The 19,317-nt window shown below is 47.8% G+C and overlaps 1 protein-coding gene across 1 annotated transcript in view; it reads right to left on the bottom strand.

Annotated features, from left to right (window-relative positions):
• Positions 1-19,317, bottom strand: part of LOC141258294 (calpain-8-like) — a 61,152-nt gene that overhangs the window by 25,292 nt on the left and 16,543 nt on the right. The window contains exons 5-14 of the mRNA XM_073673301.1: positions 15,982-16,147; positions 14,923-15,006; positions 14,749-14,834; positions 6,457-6,531; positions 5,351-5,508; positions 5,072-5,247; positions 4,220-4,231; positions 2,777-2,982; positions 2,654-2,690; positions 452-511 (exon numbers count right to left, since the gene is read on the bottom strand). Of these exons, the coding sequence (XP_073529402.1) occupies positions 452-511; positions 2,654-2,690; positions 2,777-2,982; positions 4,220-4,231; positions 5,072-5,247; positions 5,351-5,508; positions 6,457-6,531; positions 14,749-14,834; positions 14,923-15,006; positions 15,982-16,147 (1,060 nt within the window). The remainder of the gene's footprint in view (positions 1-451; positions 512-2,653; positions 2,691-2,776; positions 2,983-4,219; positions 4,232-5,071; positions 5,248-5,350; positions 5,509-6,456; positions 6,532-14,748; positions 14,835-14,922; positions 15,007-15,981; positions 16,148-19,317) is intronic.

Below are 19,317 nucleotides of genomic sequence, written 5' to 3'. Positions count from 1 at the left end.
TGTCTAACATTCATTATTCTGATTAGCTTTTATAACACATCTGTATAGCAGTAGGTGTTTTTTTACTATTATTTAAAACATTATATAAATCTTGTTGCCTGTAGCCATCACTAGGGCGAGATAGGAACATACAGATTTATACAGACAACACTAGGGGGAGCTCACTACATACAGATTTATACTATTACCACTAGGGGAGCTCACTACACAGTTTTATGCAGCCACTGCTAGGATGTGCTCGTTACATACAACTATATATAAATGGAGTATTGCACTAGGTGAAATCTGAATTCATCTTTATGAATTCTGCGCCTCTAGTGGAAGATGCAGAATGTTGGTGATCTATATCAATAGATTTGCAGGACGTCTGGATATTTATACAATAATATGCATACTATGTGTCCATATTACCCCTGTATGATATTGGCTTATTACAATAAATAGTGGTTACCTCTTCACAAGGCTCAGCTGCTCCGTTCTGACATTCTGCATGGGGGCTTACACTCAAGGGCTTGTAAAGGCAGAAAAGAAGAATTAGTAGAAAACATTACTGATGTTTAACTTGTAATAGACAAAAGACTCAAGGACAGGAGTGTAGCTGTTGAGGGAGAGAGGTAGCAATCACACTGAGTTTTAATGCGGTGGTCCCAGGAGTCTCCCCGACAGGGAATCGACCGTTCTCTGAGCCGGCTGTCAAGCTGAGGAATGTATGCAGACACAGTATAGGGAGCGAGTGGGGGGGTGGTTGCAGACATAGTATGGTAAGTGGGGAGATGAGTGCAGACACAGTATGAGTAGTGAGGGGAAAAATGTATGCGGGCACAGTATGGGGATCGAGGGTGATGGAATGTGTGCAGACACAGTATGCGGAGTCAGGGGGATGTGTGAGGAGGAAGTATGGAGAGCGTGAGGGTAAATATGTGAGGAGACAGTATGGCTAGCAAGGGGGCCATGAGAGGAGACAGCATGAGGAGGGAGGAGGAAATGTGTGAGACTATTGAGGGGAATAGTGTGAGGAGACAATATGGGGGGAAGAAAAGTGTGAGTGGGCACAGAATAAAGACTGAGTAGTGAGGGGGAAGAAAAGTGTGAGTGGGCACAGAATAAAGACTGAGTAGTGGGGGGGTTGCATGGGGGGACAGTGTAAGGGCACAGTCAGGAGGGGACAGTATGCTAAGGAGGGGGAGTGTGATGAGGGGGCACAGTATAGAGACTGGGCCCTATAGGGGGGACACAGTGTGAAGAGGGGGCCAAGTATGGAAAGGAGAGGACAGTGTGGAGAGCATGTACCATAAGAGGGAGAGTGTGGGTTATATTTTGTGCAGGGAATATAGGTAGGGGACAATTATTTATTTAGGGGCTCGGTGTAGGTCAGATATTTTTATTCAGGAGCATTATAATGAATCTGCTATTTTTAAGGGCATCATGTCGGGATGTGCTGCAGAAGACCGGAGAAGATGGAAATCTGTAGAGACGGCTGTGGATGAGAAAAGTCATAATGGAGTCTGGACAAGATGAAGAAGAAAAGAAAGAGAACGACTCCAGAGACAACGTCATCTATCAGGTACCTGGATGTGAATGTTATTTATGATACTGACTAATTCTCATATTTTTATTTATGTTAGGAGTATTAAAGATGTTGTCCAAGGTTGTGATGAGTCTGCAATCATTCTATGTGACTGCAGACTTCTGAATTCTCACAGTGCGGACTGCACACTGTCAGGATTCTCTGGTGGTGGCGATTTACATACATGCGGTCACATGCTGACTAGACATGCATGGCCTCACTCAATGAAAATGAATTGAGCAAGGCCGGACACATCTAGTCGGAACGTGGCCAGAAGTATACAGATCGCATACTTGTGCTGACTTGAAAGTCCACTCGTGCCACCCGCAAGGGAGAATCCTAAAAGTGTGCAGTGCATGCATTGTGAGAATTCAGAAGCCTGCAGTCACATACGTAGTGACTGCAGACTTTCATCTCAAACATAGACAAGCCCTTTAATTATAAAATGAAGCCTTGTAGCCAATCCTAACAGCGTGTAATATCCTCACTGTCAGGATTCAGCTCTGCTTGCAGGTTCCATCAGTCATCACATGTCCACTTCATACTTACGCTCACGTGACAACGAGCTTCTCTTCCTGCTTCTCTCAGTTTTTCACTGAACATTGAGATAATTAGGGAGAGCAGCTCGTTGGCACGTGACTAAGTGGCGGGTGGGGGGCACCAACCTGAATTCTTGCCCCAGGTGGCAGAAAACCTAGATACACCTCTGCTTAACACCCCAACCAATCAACTGTTAGCAGCTCCCACGGTTGCTGGATGACAACAGTGTACAGAGCCGATACAGAACAGCGCCATATACTGTGTAGTGGCCATTCATCGTATTGCAGCTAAGACTGCATTAATTTCAATAGCAGTTGAGCCACAGTACCCAAGAACGGCCACTAGATGGTGTATGGAGCTGTTCTATTTCAGCTCAGTACACTGTGTGTATTCCGCTGATTGATGAGAGCATCGATGTATCAGGGGTTGGACCTCATTTGATTGGATATTAATCTATCTTTCTCCTATCTTTAGGAGAGGTCATTAAGATCTTAGTAGTGGACATCCACTTTAAACAAACAAGAATTATTTTGACTTCACCTTTACCTCAATGACATTAGCGTCCACCACGTTGCCAATTTCTCTAAAATAAAAGAAATAAATATATTAAAAAACACAAATATTAGTAAAAAAAAAATAATACATTGATAAAAAAAAAAGGGGTCTTACAGAGCTTCGGCATCTCTCTCCGTGAAGACGCGCAGGCAGAAATCTGCCTCCTGAGCCGGATAGAAGGTTGCAGGGACAATCAGGTATTTTCCTATCGGGAGCTGGAAACGCTTGGACACCTCGCGGAGGTTCTTGTAGTTGTCCGTACGAGCAACGTCCTTGTACTTCTTGAAGAAATCTTTCCCCATTTGAACACTGAATGAAGTCTTAAAGGAACCATTGATAATACAGATTATTGCAGACATATGGTCCCTCTACATAAGTTGTAGCCACATCTTCCTCAGTCTGGGGCCGGATTCATCATTTGCATTTTATTTTAAGTCACTTTTCTTTTTTTTTTGTCTTGTTGTGTTTGACTTTTTTTTTTTACTTTGTCAAATTCTTTAAATTGGGCGCAAGGTTCATGAATTTTGTGCAAAAACAAATGTTCTTTATTTTTGTCTTTGACATTTTTTGCAACTTTTTATATCGTAAAAAGTCTCAAGTTTTGCTGAATTTGCGCCAAAATAGCTGATGTACATAAAATCACTCCGGAAGAGAACCGGAAGACATTTCGTGTCACGTATTTTTTCCCATACATATTCATTTCAGATTCCTCAATTGCGAATTTTTAAAAAGTCCCAATTGATGAATCGGACGAAAACACCTGGAAACCCCAATTAGGGAACATTAACCAGATATCGTACCATATACTGCAACATCACAGTATGGTTATATATTGCATAACTGATGATCTCCTATGAAACCCAGTCAATCAGTGACTTCGAGATTCATGGCCTGAGCATAGATGTCCGGACAGGCCACGGGTCTCCTAACCCATACTCATAGACATATATGAGACTGTTGAGTTCAGGTCAGCCGGTCCGTTGAACGCGGTAGGTACTCGGGCCGTGTGCAAAATAAGCCTAAAAGTTATCCCATAATTTTGTGATGGGTGTCCAATAGTTATGAGTGAGTATGTTCGGTTAACCCCTTCGGCGAGTATGCTCGGGCGAGCATCGAGTATCTTCAGCGTGCTCGGTGATATGTTTGAATCACTCCCGTGTGCATGATTTGCAACTGTTTGACAGCTTTAATATATGTGAGGAATGCTTGTTTCTTACATGTATTAAAGCTGTCAAACAGTCGTAAATCATGCCTACGGGAGTGATTCAAACATATCACCGAGCACGCTGAAGATACTCGGTATTCGCCCGAGCATAGTCGCCGAAAGGGTTAACCGAACATACTCGCTCATCACTAGTGTCCAACTGTTGGGACCTCCACCAATCCTTAGAATGGAAAAGTATGCACACCCCTCTAACACCAATCAATTTCAGACATTGTGCCTGCAGTGAGTAGAAATAACACCAATCCGATAGTCTGCATATATAGAGGGGGAAAGAGGAAAGGATGGGGAGACACGTGTGCCCGGAGCGCCGGGTCTTCCGTTATCAATCGTACCTCCTTGGGGATCTGCAAGAGAAAAGATGAAGAAATCATAAATCTCCAAGCAGTGTCCTATCTTATACATGGTGCACAGGCTTCTTCTATGCAAGGCAAGAAATGATGACATTCTAGATGCAGCTACAACTTGGGAACTTGACTTAGTTTATCGGACAAGTATTTGGATGTTTCACTCCCAAAATGACCCATAAAGCATCATTTCATGCAGTCCCAATGCAAAATCTGCAATATGGCCCCCACCTACCGTAAATATATAATACTGACATATTCTTTAGTGACTTTTGGACCTTCTCTAACACCCAGGTGCAAATGCCACCTCAGGTCATCCTTACTTACACCAGCTCCCATTGAACTTAAAGGGTTGTTCCATCATTAAAAGAGATGATCTATTCAGAGAATAGGCGGGAGTCTGACCACTCGGACCCCAACTGATCAAAGGCTTAGAAATACCCGCGTGTTACCACTCCAGTAATGGAACTGCAGAGTACAACACTTTCTCCGAGAGTCCCTTGAAAAATGGAGTGGGTGGCACATATGTGAAGGCCATAGACACATTCCTGAGCCATGTGCTTGGGATTTTGTGGAATTCCTAGCAGTCAGACCCCCACTGATCAACAAGCTGTCATCTATCCACAGAATAACTTTTAAAGATGGAATATCCCTTTAATCAACCTGTATTCGGTTAGCTCCCCCTAGTGGTGGCTGCAGGAAGCTAAAATGTTATCATGTCTCTGGGATCAGTTTAGAGATTAGGCGTTTGGGTACCCCATTATAGGCAGCTGTGGGGGCCAGCAGAGGGCAAACTATGTGCAACTGTCTGTGGTCGAATACCCGTATAATCCTTCTGACCTGGTATATATAGAAGCCAATATTATATAAATTGCCGCCCTCTGCTTTTTTCCGTCTTCGTTCCTTTTGCATCAGGCTCACAATGACCGTGCACAAGGATGTGCCCGTGCCCTCTGCGCCATCCTGGTCAGGTTCCTCCAATGTGATCAGGAATTGAGGATTGGTCCAAAAAGTTGCTGTTTGTGAAAGAAAGATATTATAAGGCTGAGAAAGATCTGCATATGCCCCCAAAATCCCTTTAATCTGGCACTCGGTGACCCAGAATAAGGCATCTCTTACGGTTTCCCCTGCACCCTCCGGCGGTGCATCCGGCCGTCCAGTTTCCTGTGAATTCTGTTTGGCACCACTTATGTTTTTCTTTGCAGCTCACGTTGTCCAGATTAAGATGACATATTTCTACTCGAAAAAATTCGACCAGAAAGGAAGAAAACGGCATCCTGAAAAAAGTGCAGAAAATATAATAAATCCGTCCAGAGGTTTGTAGTGATGACAGTAGCCCCTCTTCCCCAGTAACCACACCCGTGTCTCCTTTGCTCAGTATTACCAGCAGGACCCCTCATTCCCTTGTAGTTACAGTGGGGCCACTTCACTTTTCCCCAGTAGTTGAAGCTGGGCTTCTTACCTCCCTAGTAATCACAGCAGGGACCCTCATTCCTTCAGTGATCACAGAGGGGCATCTACCCCCTTGCCGCATTGGCCATAGCTGCTCTTTCTCATCTCTTCAATATTCATCACAGGGCCCCACATTCCCCTACTAGTCACAGAAGGCCATCTCCCTCCCCCCCCCCATGTGGTCATATCTGGGCTTCTTTTTTCCCCAATATTCATAGCAGGGTCCTTCATTCTCCCTTAGGTCTCACGAAGGGACTCTCTTCTTTTCCCCTTCCCCCCAGTACCCTCAACAGGGAGAATAATTTCTCCTTAGTAACAAAGGGCATCTACCCCTTTTTCCCTGTAGTCACTGCAGAGCTTTTTCTGTTCTCCCATTATTCACAACAGCACTTCCTTTTTCAACCCTCCCCCAATGGTCACAGCTGAGCTTTCCCCTCGCCCACTACTCATTGCTGGACCCTTTATTTTACTAGTAGTCACAGGAGGTCTCTGACCCTGTCTCAAGTAGTCACAGCTGGGATTCCTCCTCCCCAGTACTCACAGCAGACCTTCCCCTCTCTCTCTACATCCCCCCAGTAGTCATATCAGGATAGCTGTAAGCTTAATGCAGAATTGTTTCAATGAGACCAGACAATATGAAGGGTGTGAGTATAATAAAAATCACCACCACTTGAGCAATCAGAACCAAGAACATATATTATTTGGTTTTTGTGGCATCTTCCGTAGGTTTTGTACATTTTTGCACCGCTCATAACTCAAAACAATTTACTCACCAGGTTTCTCCATCATCACAATCAGTTTTAAGATCCGCCTTTACTCTTGGGTCAACGTCATCCCATTCTGGTGCTCTGTGAGATGACAGAAGCCGAGTTTATACAAATTCAGCCTCAGTGATTGCCCCGGGAATGTAAGACGTGCATGAAGTTTCGAAACGGTCCAAACCCGTTAAAGACCCGTTAAAGTGCCATTGTGCCCAAAACGGCCATCGTTCGTCTACTCTACCTGCATCCTCCTGCATTCATGTTTTAATAGACTGCTAAATAAAAAGCGTTTTATGGGACAGAGAGTGCCACCTTTCCCGCTCTTCCAAACTTCTTTGAAAATTATTTAAATGTTTTTTTTAAACAATAATGTAGGATAACTATTGAGTGGAAAACAAATCCTGCCACCCTGTCTCCACGTAAATTATGTGAGTACAGATAGTGCTGTCTACCTGTCTCTGCACCGAAATTATCTAGGTTCAGATTATACTGCCTCCCTCTCTCTCCCTGTAAATGATGCATGCACAGATAGTGCTATCTCCTTATCTCTCCACATAAATTATGTGGGTACAGATAGTACTGTCTCCTTATCTCTCCATGTAAATTATGTGGGTACAGATAGTACTGTCTCCTTATCTCTTCATGTAAATTATGTGGGTACAGATAGTGCTGTCTCCTTATCTCTTCATGTAAATTATGTGGGTACAGATAGTGCTGTCACTTTATCTCTCCATGTAAATTATGTGGGTACAGATAGTACTGTCTCCTTATCTCTTCATGTAAATTATGTGGGTACAGATAGTACTGTCTACCTGTCTCTCCATGTAAATGATGTAGGTACAGACATGGACAAAACTGTTGGTACCTTCTGTTAAAAACAAGAAAACCTACAATGGTCTCTGAAATAATTTGAAACTGACAAAATTATTTTTTTATTTAATTTTACTGAATATCAACTAATGAAAATCTGATTTTTCTGCTTGAATTGTGACTCAGCAGAAACATTTTAAAAAATAAACTAATGAAACAACTCCGGAGACACCTCTCTGCATAGATTTCTTTGGTCTATTTTGTATCATGGTGCACACCATGATACCAAACAGCACAATGACTACTTTTCACCCTGTAATTAGGCAACAGTCACTGACATCTGTGATGCTAATTAAAAGACACACCTTAGTTTAACATGTCCCTATCATCAAATTATCAATCTATTCAATCTTTTTTTCCAGGCCATTTTTATTCATTTTTTTATTATTATTTTTCTGTTGAACCACAATTCAAAAGCACAGTTTTATTTTCATTAGTTGATATTTAGTAGATTTAAACTGAAATTACTTTACTCAGTAAAAAGTTATTTTAGCGACCATTGTGGGTTTTTCTTACTTTACAAGAAGGGTACTAACAATTTTGTCCACATGTGTAGGTACAGATAGTACTGCCTCCCTGTCTTCCTGTAAATGGAGTAGGTACAGATAGTACTGCATCCCTTCCTCTTCCTGTAAATTTTGTAGATAAATGTAGTACTGCATCCCTGTCTCTTCCTGTAAATTATGCAGATAAAGAAAGTACTGCCTGGTTGTCTCTTCCTGCAAGTGAGGTAGGCAAAAATACTAGCGCATTTGTAAGGGGGAAGACCGGGGTGTAAGTACTTTCAGAACAAGGGATCCGGAACTGCCGGGGCCGGACCTCTGGTTGCAGGGGGAAGACAGACTGCGAGCACAGGAGTCAGGTAACTGGGAAGCTGGGGGCGTGTCCAGAGTGAGAGCTGGGAGGTCAGGTGACTGGGAAACTGGTGGCATGGCTAGAGAGAGGGGGAGACGAGGACTTTTGCGTGGGAAAGCTGCAGGAGAGTCCCGCTCAGGGGAGCAGTGTGAGAGGGTCCAGGCTCCTGGCTCCAGTACTTGGAGCAAGATCCGAGTGCAGTGGACTGGAGATGTCAAGCCGACTAGAGGGAAAAGAGATGCAGGGTCTGAGGAACCGAGCACGTGAGGTGCTGTGTTATGAACTAGGGGCTCAGCGGGTAAAACCGGAGACCGCCCGCTGCCGCCAGAAGACGGAGCATTGTTTGGGCGCGGAAGCCTGAAGAAAGCAACACCGGCATCAGCTGGCAACTGCCTTGTGGAGGATAAGAGTCAGCTAAGTGTAAAAACTGTCGATTACAACTGGTTCGACACCGCTACATCTAGTTAAACTGTGAACTGTCAGTTATAGACTTTTACCTACTACTTCCCTTGTTTTTCCCCATATTTTCCCCTGTTACTCCCTGCGTGGAGATTGACCCTGTTATCATAAACATCCCCTGTTTATTAACCCTGTATTGGCTGCTCTGTGTTTCTGTGTCACTGCATCTAAAGTACCCGTGTTACATTTGGCATAGTCGGCAGGATGCAGTCGTTAGACACAGACACTGCAGAGCAGTCCATCCTGGGAGCCCCTAAATCTAGCTTGTCGCTGGGGGCCATGCTCAGCAATCTCCCAAAGTTCACCGGGGACAATATGATGCTGTGGGACTCGATTCAGAGAGTTAGGAGTATGTTACGTATGCATCCGATGACCCCAGCTATGCAAGCCGAAATAGCCTTACTGGCCCTGGACGGCGAGCCCGACAATCCGTGATGTACCGCCCTCTCCATGACCGGGATACTGTAGAAAAAGTGGTGCGGATACTGTAGGAGATGCATGGGGATCCCACCAATGTAGGAGAGCTGAGGATACGACTGTTTCACCAAGTGCAGCAGGAGGGGGAAACTGTGATGCAGTATGTTAATGCCTTACAGTGGGTGCATGCCTATATCACTAGAAAAGATGACATGGGGAATTCGGGAATGGGCCCCCTGACGTGATCTTAAGGGACCAGTTTGTGGCAGGCCTCAGGGATGTGCAGCTGAAGCAGGCCTCAGGGAACGCCTGCGCGCCAACCCACGTATGACTTTTCTAGAAGTGGGGGCAGAGGCACGTGTGAGAGAGCAGGAGATGGGGGTGATGGCCCTGGCAGGGATGGTCCGGAGTAACGAGGTACCCACCCCACCTGCAGCTGAACCGGAATGGGCTCGAGAGATGCGAAAGGAGATACAGGAGATGCGGGATGAATGGTCAGTCTCAAGAAGACCCCTGCCCTGACACCAGAGATACCCAGATCGATTGCTCCAGTTATGGAAAGAATTGAATTCAGGCCCCCCCCCTGCAGGAGAGTTCCGTAGAGGAGTGAGGCTGCCCTACACAGACAGAAACACGACGTTCTGGAAGTGTGGAGGCGCAGGACATTACGCCAGGGGCTGTGCTAGCCGAGGGCGGCCCCCGTCACGGCAGCCGTTAAACTAGTGGGCTCCATGTTTGGGGGACACAGCCCGGAGTCTGAGGAAGGGGAAAGAAAAAGAGGAAGTCCCAAGGATCTGGTTTCCACCAGCCCGACTGTCTGGGCCGAAATAAACGGTCGGGCTGTTCACTGCCTGATTGACACGGGATCCCAGGTGACTACGATGACAGAAGATTACTTTCAACAGCTATTTCCAGAGATAGCGCAGCCTGAATGGGGACCAGTAATTAGACTCACGACGGCTAATCAATTACCCATCCCGGTCGCAGGGGTGGTGTGGATGAAGATCCGAGTGTGTGGAAAAGATGTGGGAAAAAAAGGAGTCGTTCTGGTCACAGGGGGAACCGGAAGTAGACCCCCGGTGACCCTCGGAATGAATGTGCTGAAAGAGATCGGGCAAATTCTGCTTAGTGAGCTGAAGGAGATTCTTCTAGACCAGTGGGACCCGCAAACCCCCCAAAGGAGGGTCTTTCAACAACTAATCCAAGCTGCCCAGGCTCAGGAGACGTCGAGTGAAGGGAAGATCCTGGGGAAAATAATAGTACCATCAGTTACGGTGCTCACCTTACCGCCCGGACAAACTGTACTCACGTTATCCGCACGGGCCTGCACACCTCTTAAGGGGGTCGAAGTTCAGATAGAACCAACATCGATGGACAAAGTACCCCCCGGACTCTTGGTGGCTCAGACACTGGCCACCGTTCAGGGTGGCAATGTTATAGTGCGGTGTGTTAATCTGGGAGAAGATGATCTCACACTCCCTCCCAGGGCGGAAATAGCCCAGATTCTGGGAATGCCAGAGAAGTACGAGGAGACCCCTGGACTCTGGCGGTTACCGTGCCGCCGGAATCCCACCGGGCTAGTGCGAAGGGGGGACGAAGAATGCTAGAACGAATGCGGGCTGAACTGAAGGGACTTACACCTCGACAGGTGCAGCAGTTTGAGGAGGTACTGGAGCGGTACCAGGAAGTCTTTGCTCGCCATGAGGATGATTTTGGTTGCACCGAAGCCATTACCCACGAGATTCCCATGGGGAGCGCTGCCCCAGTGCGGGAGAGATACCGGCAGATACCTGCCCAGATGTATAAAGAGGTTAAGGAGATGCTAGTCCATATGTTACAGAATGGTGTGATACGGGAGAGTCAGAGTCCGTGGGCAGCCCCGATTATCCTGGTCCGGAAGAAAGATGGGAACCTGCGGTTCTGTGTGGACTATAGATGACTGAATGCCTGTACAGTATGGGATTCTTACCCACTACCCCGAATCGAAGAGTCCCTGTCGACCTTAGGGAAGGCAAGATACTTCTCCTCCTTGGATCTGGCCAGTGGGTACTGGCAGGTGCCCGTGGCCGAACATGACCGTGCGAAGATAGCGTTCATATTACCCATGGGACTGTTCGAATTCAATCGGATGCCCTTCGGCCTGACTAACGCCCCCGGGATGTTCCAGCGTCTGATTGAAAGGTGCCTGGGCGATTTGAACTTCGAGGCGACACTGATTTACCTTGACGACATAATTGTCTATGCCGCCACCTTCGAGGAGCACCTCCAGCGACTGGAGCAAGTACTGAGTCGCCTACAGAGTCATGGCCTAAAGGTGAAACCCCAGAAGTGACACCTATTCCGCAAACAGATCGAATATCTCGGTCATACTGTGTCCGGTGAAGGAGTCAGACCCACCCAGGAAAAGGTGACGGCCGTACAGTCGTGGCCTACCCCAAAGACAGTGAAGGACATTCGGGCCTTCCTGGGACTTGCCGGGTACTACCGAAGATTCGTGAAGAACTTCACTCGCATAGCCAACCCATTGCTGGAGCTACTTAAGGGAGTGCCGGCAGGTTCCAAGAATCAGGAGATTCGGTGGGGAAGCAGCCAGGAAGAGGCCTTCCGTGCCCTAAAAATGGCCCTGACCGAGGCCCCAATACTTGCCTATGCGGATTTCTCCCAACCATTCATACTCCACACTGATGGGAGCCTACATGGTCTGGGAGCCGTGTTATCCCAAGTACAGGAGGGGAAAGAGCGCGTCATTGCGTACGCCAGCCGCTACCTTCACAACTCCGAGAGGAACCCAGATAATTACAGCTCTTTCAAATTAGAGTTGCTGGCTCTGGTTTGGGAAATGCCTGAAAAGTTTGCAGAGTATTTGTCTGGGTCCGAAGTACTGGTGAGAACAGATAACAACCCGCTGGCCGACCTGGAGAATGCGAAATTGGGGGCCCTGGAGCAGCGGTGGCCAGGTACCGGTATAAGATCGCCTACCGGCCTAAGGCAAAGAATACTCATGCCGACGCCCTCTCCAGAGTGACATATGAACGACCTGATCATGACCGCGATGAAGATTTGAAGGCGGATGAGACCCCTAGCTTCCGAAGTTTCGTGGGACCGCTGGCCGTGGCGCAGGCACAGATCGGAGAGACGTCGGAAGAACAAGTGCTAGGGCGGCCAAGAGATGACTGGATCAGACTTCAACAGACTGACAGAGAAGTTGCTCAATTACGTCAATGGTGGCTTTGCGGCAAGTCCCCAGTCGAGAAGAGAGGAGTACCCTGTCCCTGGGAGCACTGAAAATGCTGGGACAATGGGAGAGACTGTGTTTGCGAGACGGGCTGCTGTACCGACGGGTGCAGCTACTGCAAGAGTTCGGGACCACCTGGCAAGTGGTGATCCCAGAGAAGTTGGTCAGAGTAGTGGCTAAGGAGGCTCATGAACGAGGGGCTCACTTCGGACCAGAGAAGGCGGTTCAGTGGTTGCAGAGACTGGTGTATCATCCCCGACTGCGAGCAACAATAGAAGACACTTGTTGAAGATGTCGGAGCTGTGAGCTGGTTAAGCCCCCGAAGCAACGGGTCCCCAGACAATCCATTGTGACTTCTGCCCCCTTGGAGGTGCTGATGATCGACTATTTGACTGTTGGACCGGCGCATCTCGGGTATGAACATTGCCTGGTAATGACAGACCACTTCACAAAGTTTGCGGTAGTGACCCCGAGCAGAGACAAGACCGCCGAGTCAGCTGCGCAGGTCATCTCCCAAGACTTCATTCAGGTGTGCGGCTGCCCAAAGAGGATCCATTCCGATCAAGGCGCCTGCTTCCAAGGCCGGGTGATGGAAGAGCTGCACCGGTTGTACAAGATTGAGAAGTCACGGACTACTCCTTTCCACCCTCAAGGAAATGGGGCCTGTGAACGTTTTAATCGGACACTAATCCAAATGCTCCGCACGTTGGAGGAAGATCGGAAGGTACGATGGCCTGAGTTCGTGGTCGACCTGGTGTGGGTCTACAACAACCGAGTGAATAGTACGACGGGGTTCACTCCTTATACCTTGCTGTTCGGGCGAAAGGGGCGAGAGATTACTGAGTTAGAGCTGGACCCCGAGGAGGACTACCCACGGATGGGGATGTCTTCCTGGGTCCGGGAACATTGGCATCGACTGCAGACCCTCCGACGGTTGGTACAACAAAAGTTTCAGGAGCTCAAACATCATGAGACATTGCCTCTTCGAAGGACAGCTCTGAGGCCCAGGGAGCGGGTGTTGGTGCGGGACAGGCGGCCCCGGGGCAAATTGAGTAGGCGGTGGGAACGGACCCTGCACCGAGTGAAGTGCAGGATTGGCTCTGAAGGACCTGTGTATGAAGTTCAACCCGAGGGGGCTGAAGGAGTCCCTACCAGAGTGGTTCATCGTAGTATGCTGCGACCCTGTCTGTCTAAAGATGACGAGGATGGAGAAGAATCACCTGCTTCTAGAGAGGGTCCTGTCACAGTTGCCCCAAGCCACGATGTGGATGAAGAAGAATTGTTGATTCTACCTCCGAGCCCCAGCACTCGATTACTTGCAGTCCCCAGTGCAGGCGGCAAGGAAACAACATCGGTTGAAGTCACCGGGCAGGCGGAGATTGGGAATGCGAGTGACCCTGCACTCCCCATCGGTCAAACCAAGTTAGGCCGGTCAGAACGGACAACAGCAGGAGTGCCTCCTCACCGTTACGAACAAGATCAATTCATATGGCAACGTATCGTCCAGGAAGTCAAAGAATGTGAACGTTTGGTGAAGGAACTCTCGCCTGTGAAATGGCGAGTTAAAGGAGAGCGGGAGTGTGAGGGGGAAGACCGGGGTGTAAGTACTTTCAGAACAAGGGATCCGGAACTGCCGGGGCCGGACCCCTGGTTGCAGGGGGAAGACGGACTGCGAGCACAGGAGTCAGGTGACTGGGAAGCTGGGGGCGTGTCCAGAGTGAGAGCTGGGAGGTCAGGTGACCGGGAAACTGGTGGCGTGGCTAGAGAGAGGGGGAGACGAGGACTTTTGCGTGGGAAAGCGTCAGGAGAGTCCCGCACGGGAAAGCGGCAGGAGAGTCCCACTCAGGAGAGCAGTGTGAGAGGGTCCAGGCTCCTGGCTCCAGTACTTGGAGCAAGATAAGAGTGCAGTGGACCGGAGATGTCAAGCCGACTAGAGGGAAAAGAGACGCAGTGTCTGAGGAGCCGAGCACGTGAGGTGCTGTGTTATTGACTAGGGGCTCAGCGAATAAAACCATAGACCGCCCGCTGCCGCCAGAAGACGGAGCATTGTTTGGGCGGGGAAGCCTGAAGAAAGCAACACCGGCATCAGCTGGCAACTGCCTTGTGGAGGATAAGAGTCAGCTAAGTGTAAAAACTGTCGATTACAACCGGTTCGACTCTGCTACATCTAGTTAAACTGTGAACTGTCAGTTATAGACTTTTACCTGCTACTTCCCTTGTTTTTCCCCATATTTTCCCCTGTTACTCATTGCGTGGAGATTGACTCTGTTATCATAAACCTCCCCTGTTTATTAACTCTGTATTGGCTGCTCTGTGTTTCTGTGTCACTGCATCTAAACCCGTGTTACACATTCATCTTCTTGCTCTATAAATTAACATAAGCACAGATAGTACTGTCTGCTTTACTCAAATCTGGAGAAGGAGTTATCTGGCAAGAAAAGGCCGTAAATGCAGTGTGCCCAACTTACCTATCACTCCATGCTCCGTTCCATTCTTTATGACCCCATGGGTTTCTCACTCTGACAATTTGGACTGTATCGCCATGATAGGGAATCTGTTCATGACAAGTGACAATCCACTATCCATTTATCTGAAGGTTTAAAAGTGACAGAAAAGTCCTTTTTTCTACATCTAGATGTTACCTCTTCAGCCCCGGTCAGGGAATAAGCATGGTTCTTGACCACATTGGTGCTGACGACTATTTCTCCTGTTCCAGTGTCAGATTTCTGTGATAAATGATAAATATATCAGGTCTGTTCATTAGCTATATGCGATTTTATTGTTTACAAATGAGTTGGTGGCCAAGACACAGAAAGCAATTTTCCTTTCCTCTTTAAGGCTCATTACTTAATACTCAATATCCAAGGATGTACAGCAACTATAGTGGGTAGAGGGTTTCAGTCGCACCCAGGCTCAGGAGCCTAGACGTGCCCAAATAGGTCCCTTTGACCTATTTTGGGCTTACAGTTACGCCACTGACAATATTTCTGTCCGCCAAGGGTGATGAAGGGGTTAACGTACAGAATTACAATGTTGATTGCGGTTCTATTGATAGGATCTAAACTATCTGCTTTCATTCACAAAACCAATATTTTTTTTAGGCGCCTGCAGCTGCCACTAGAGGGAGCTCACTGCATGAAGATTTTCTGTAGCTCATATTGAAGTCAATAATAAATCTGTATGCAGGGAGCTCCCCCTGGTGGTGACAGAAATTATCTCTTTATCTTGATAATTTCTCCTGAACTGCAAGGTTACTAGTAAATTCATGTTATGTTTGCCCATGCAATGTTGAACATGTTAAATAATTATAAATAGGGGTAAAAAAAAAATATATTTTTTAGTGGACCAAAACATTGTTTTATGTGAATGAAAATTAGTCCTGAAACTGCAATGTATACACCATTATACAGCTGACAAAATAATAATGCCATACAATGCTATAACCACCATACCCTCGAAAAAAAAATATATATATATACCGCCTGCACAGTAACAATGCTACGTAATGCTACGTAATGTAAACATCACCATATGGTGCCGAAATAAAGCAACCATACAGTGCTGAAATATACTACTATATATAAAGTCATCTAATAAGACTGCCATACAATAGCCTTATAATACTGCCATACAATTAAAATCAACAGGTATGGCAAGCTTTTCCTAGAATTTCCAGCCCTGACAAATCCCAGGAGACTTACGGTGCTACACGTCAGCAGCGATCTCTTCCCTAAGGCTCTCTGGATGATCTGAAACAAATTCTGTGGGGCGCTATCGAAATAATAGAGTTCACCAATCCCACCGGTGAAGTCCTCCAGAGCCTCTAATGGCACACCGCCAGCGAGTGCTTCATATGACCCATTCAGCCTGCAACAGACACACATTAAAAAGGAACTATGTCCTTACGCCCCACCCCACCCAAGGCTCCTTGTGCTTTTGCTGCTTTTCTATATGCTGGGGGATATATTCACTCTCCGTGTAATGTGGTGATCCCCTGGCATTGTTAAAAATACAGGTAAATATAATACTGCCTCAATGTAAATGATTGTACCAGCTAAGGTGCAACAATCTATCAACCTTTCCCTGTAAATGATAGCATCCCATATTGTACCTGCCCATATATCTGCCTATAGTGCCTCCCTGTACATGATCTAGGTACAGATAGTACTGCCTCCTTGTCTCTTCCTGTAAATAATGTAGGTATAGAAAGTCCCCTGCCTCCCTGTACATGATGTAGGTTCAAATAGTACTACCTGTCTGCTTCTTCCTATAAATAATGTAGGCACAGATAGTACTGCCTCCTTGTTTCTCCCTGTGCATGATGTAGGTTCAAATAGTAATGCCTGTCTGCTTCTTCCTATAAATAATGTAGGCACAGATAGTACTACATCCCTGTTTCTCTCTACTAGTGATGTAGATTCAAACAGCGCTACGTCAATGACTCTAGTTATAAATGCAGCTCCAGTGGATAGCACAGTATCTCACTGTGATTTATGTAGGTACAGATAGTACAGTTTCCCCATTTCTTTTTGTAAATGATGTAGGTATAGATAGTACTGCCTCTCTGTCTCTCCTTGCACATGATGTAGGTGCAGATAGTATTCACTTTCTCTAGCTGTAATTTATGTACTTGGTACAAGTAATACTGCTTTCCTTTCTCTCTCTGTAAATGATGTAGGTACAGATAGTACTGCCTCCCTGTCACTCACTGTGTAGATAATACTTCTTCCCTGTCTCTTTTCTATATGATGTAGGTATAGATAGTACTGCCTCCCTGTAAAATATGTAGGTTCAGATAGTACTGCTTCAGGGCTATTTTCAGAAAATGATGTAAGCACAGATAGTACTGGTTCCCTTTTACTCCCCATCAGTAGATATTATAAGCTTAGCTCCAGTAGGTAGCAGCATCTCAGATTTTCTCTGTAAAATTGTGTAGGTAAAGATGGTACTACCTTTTTATATCTTCTCTTAAAAGATGTATATATTGAATACTGCTTCCCTCTCTCTCGCTCTGTAAGTAATGTGGGTCCAGATCATACTGCCTCCCTTTCTCTTGACGTAGGTACAGTATAAATAGTACTGACTTTGTGACATAGGCACAGATAGTACTGCCTCCCTGTAAGTGATGTAGACACAGATAGTATTGCCTCCCTGTAAGTGATGTAGGCACAGATAGTACTGCCTCCCTGTAAGTGATGTAGGTGTGGCACCCCAGGGGTCTGGTTTCCACAGTAACAAGCAATGTTATGTCTGAGAGCAGGTGGGAGGTCTCTTGGCCAGGGATCCTGTGCATGCCACACCTCCTGCCCAGTCTTGGGAGGGGAAGACCTTCCCCTATATAAACCCGGGGCTGAAGCAGGGTTAGTCAGTCAAGGAGAGTAGAGACAAGAAACAGTCACAGGAAGAAACAGCAGAAGCTCAGTGGGAGCAATACTACTACAAGTCAGGGGCTGGCAGCTGCAGAGCTCGCCCTGACTGAGAAGCTTTCTTACCGGACCCGGCGTCCGAGGCTGTGGGGACTAACTCTTACCCAGCAGCAGAAGCCGACCGGCAGGGGATTTCAGGTCCTCAGGCCCAGAAACCCGAAGGCACGGTCACACGCGTGGGACCAGCACCGCCATCGTGGAGCGGAAGCTATTAGAAGGCCCCGAGTCACCGGCCATACGGGTGAGCACCACACGGTACACTCAGGGACGTGGGCTACTTATACCCGCCTCTAGCAAGGTAGCCAGAAGAGTACAGTCAGTTTGGGAGGCCTACAACTCCGCCTGGCCAGGGGAGATCCCATCTGCTCAAGGACTGACCAGGCCCCGTTCGCTAGCAAGTACTCCGGGAGGGTCTATCGTTGTTACCAGTAAAGACCCTGAATTACACCGCACCGTCTCTGAGTGGTTCCTGCTACCCTCATCTTCCACGTCGGCTGCCCTGAGGCCATACCCCTCCCGTTGGGGGTTATACTATCACGCTGCACAATTCTACACCGGCCTCAGCGGTCTGCCCTGCAGCGGCAGCTCCATAGCTGCAAATCAACGGGTGGCGTAGTCGACACTCAAATAACATCTATCAAGACTGCCACACACTGAGTTGACTCCCTGGGCACGGACCGGGTCCCCGCCACTCGGAGACTACAACCCTCATCTGATCCGGTTCCGGGTAAGCCCCCGTGCGCGAGACGCTGCGCGACACAGCAGGCCCAGGGGCGCGTCAACTTTGGCGTAGTCGGCAGGATTTCGTGCCCGCAACCACCGGGTACTGCGTGCCTGAAAAAGAGACTTTTCAAACTTACCTGTGGTGAAGATTCCCGCCATCCGGCGCCATCTTCAGCCTTCTTCCCGCCATCGGTGAAGTTTCCCGCCATCCGGCGCCATCTTCTGCCTTCTTCCCGCCATCCGTGGAGTTTTCCCGCCATTGAACGCCATCTTGAGGACGCCGCGCGGGAAGAAGAGGGGCGTGGACTCCGAAAGCGCGCGAGAACTGAAGCCCCGCCTCACGTCCGGACGTTGCGTAAGGTCCTGGAAGGAGCCCAGCAGACGCCGACGTCACAGGAGCGCGACGGAAGGTCCTCAACCATCCACTGCGGGACCGCGGCCTACGGAAGAGGATCATCGCAAGGTAGGCCACGGTCCACTAGGGGGGAGGAAGATGTCGGATACGGAGGAGAGCTTCACTGCCTCAACCCCCGCCAGCGCTACCGCTGCTGCAGTTATGCCCTTCACCATGCCCTATATCCCGGGAGCAGCTTGGCTACCCCAGTACTCAGGGGAGTCACATACCCTGCATGACTTTAGAGAAAAGCTGGATAGCCTCTTCCAGGTGTACCCCCTCACAGAAGAGCAAAAAGTGAGCATCCTGGTGGCCCAACTAACCGGGGCAGCCAAAAGGGAAGTAAAATCCTGGCCACCTGGGAGGAAGACTGTCGCAGGGATACTAACCCGGCTGAAGGACACCTTTGATACCCGCACCTCAGCCGAGATTAAGCTTAGATTCTACGGGTGCAAGCAGCGAGCGCATGAGAGTATAAGGGACTATGCACTAAA

The sequence above is a fragment of the Phyllobates terribilis genome, unplaced genomic scaffold (genome assembly GCF_046119375.1).
Source record: "Phyllobates terribilis strain yellow unplaced genomic scaffold, ASM4611937v1 Scaffold_3__8_contigs__length_932513732, whole genome shotgun sequence".
In the NCBI taxonomy this organism is placed as follows: Eukaryota; Metazoa; Chordata; class Amphibia; order Anura; family Dendrobatidae; genus Phyllobates; species Phyllobates terribilis.
The sequence above is the reverse complement of the archived record's forward strand: the minus strand, read 5'-3'. Positions and strand labels throughout refer to the sequence as shown.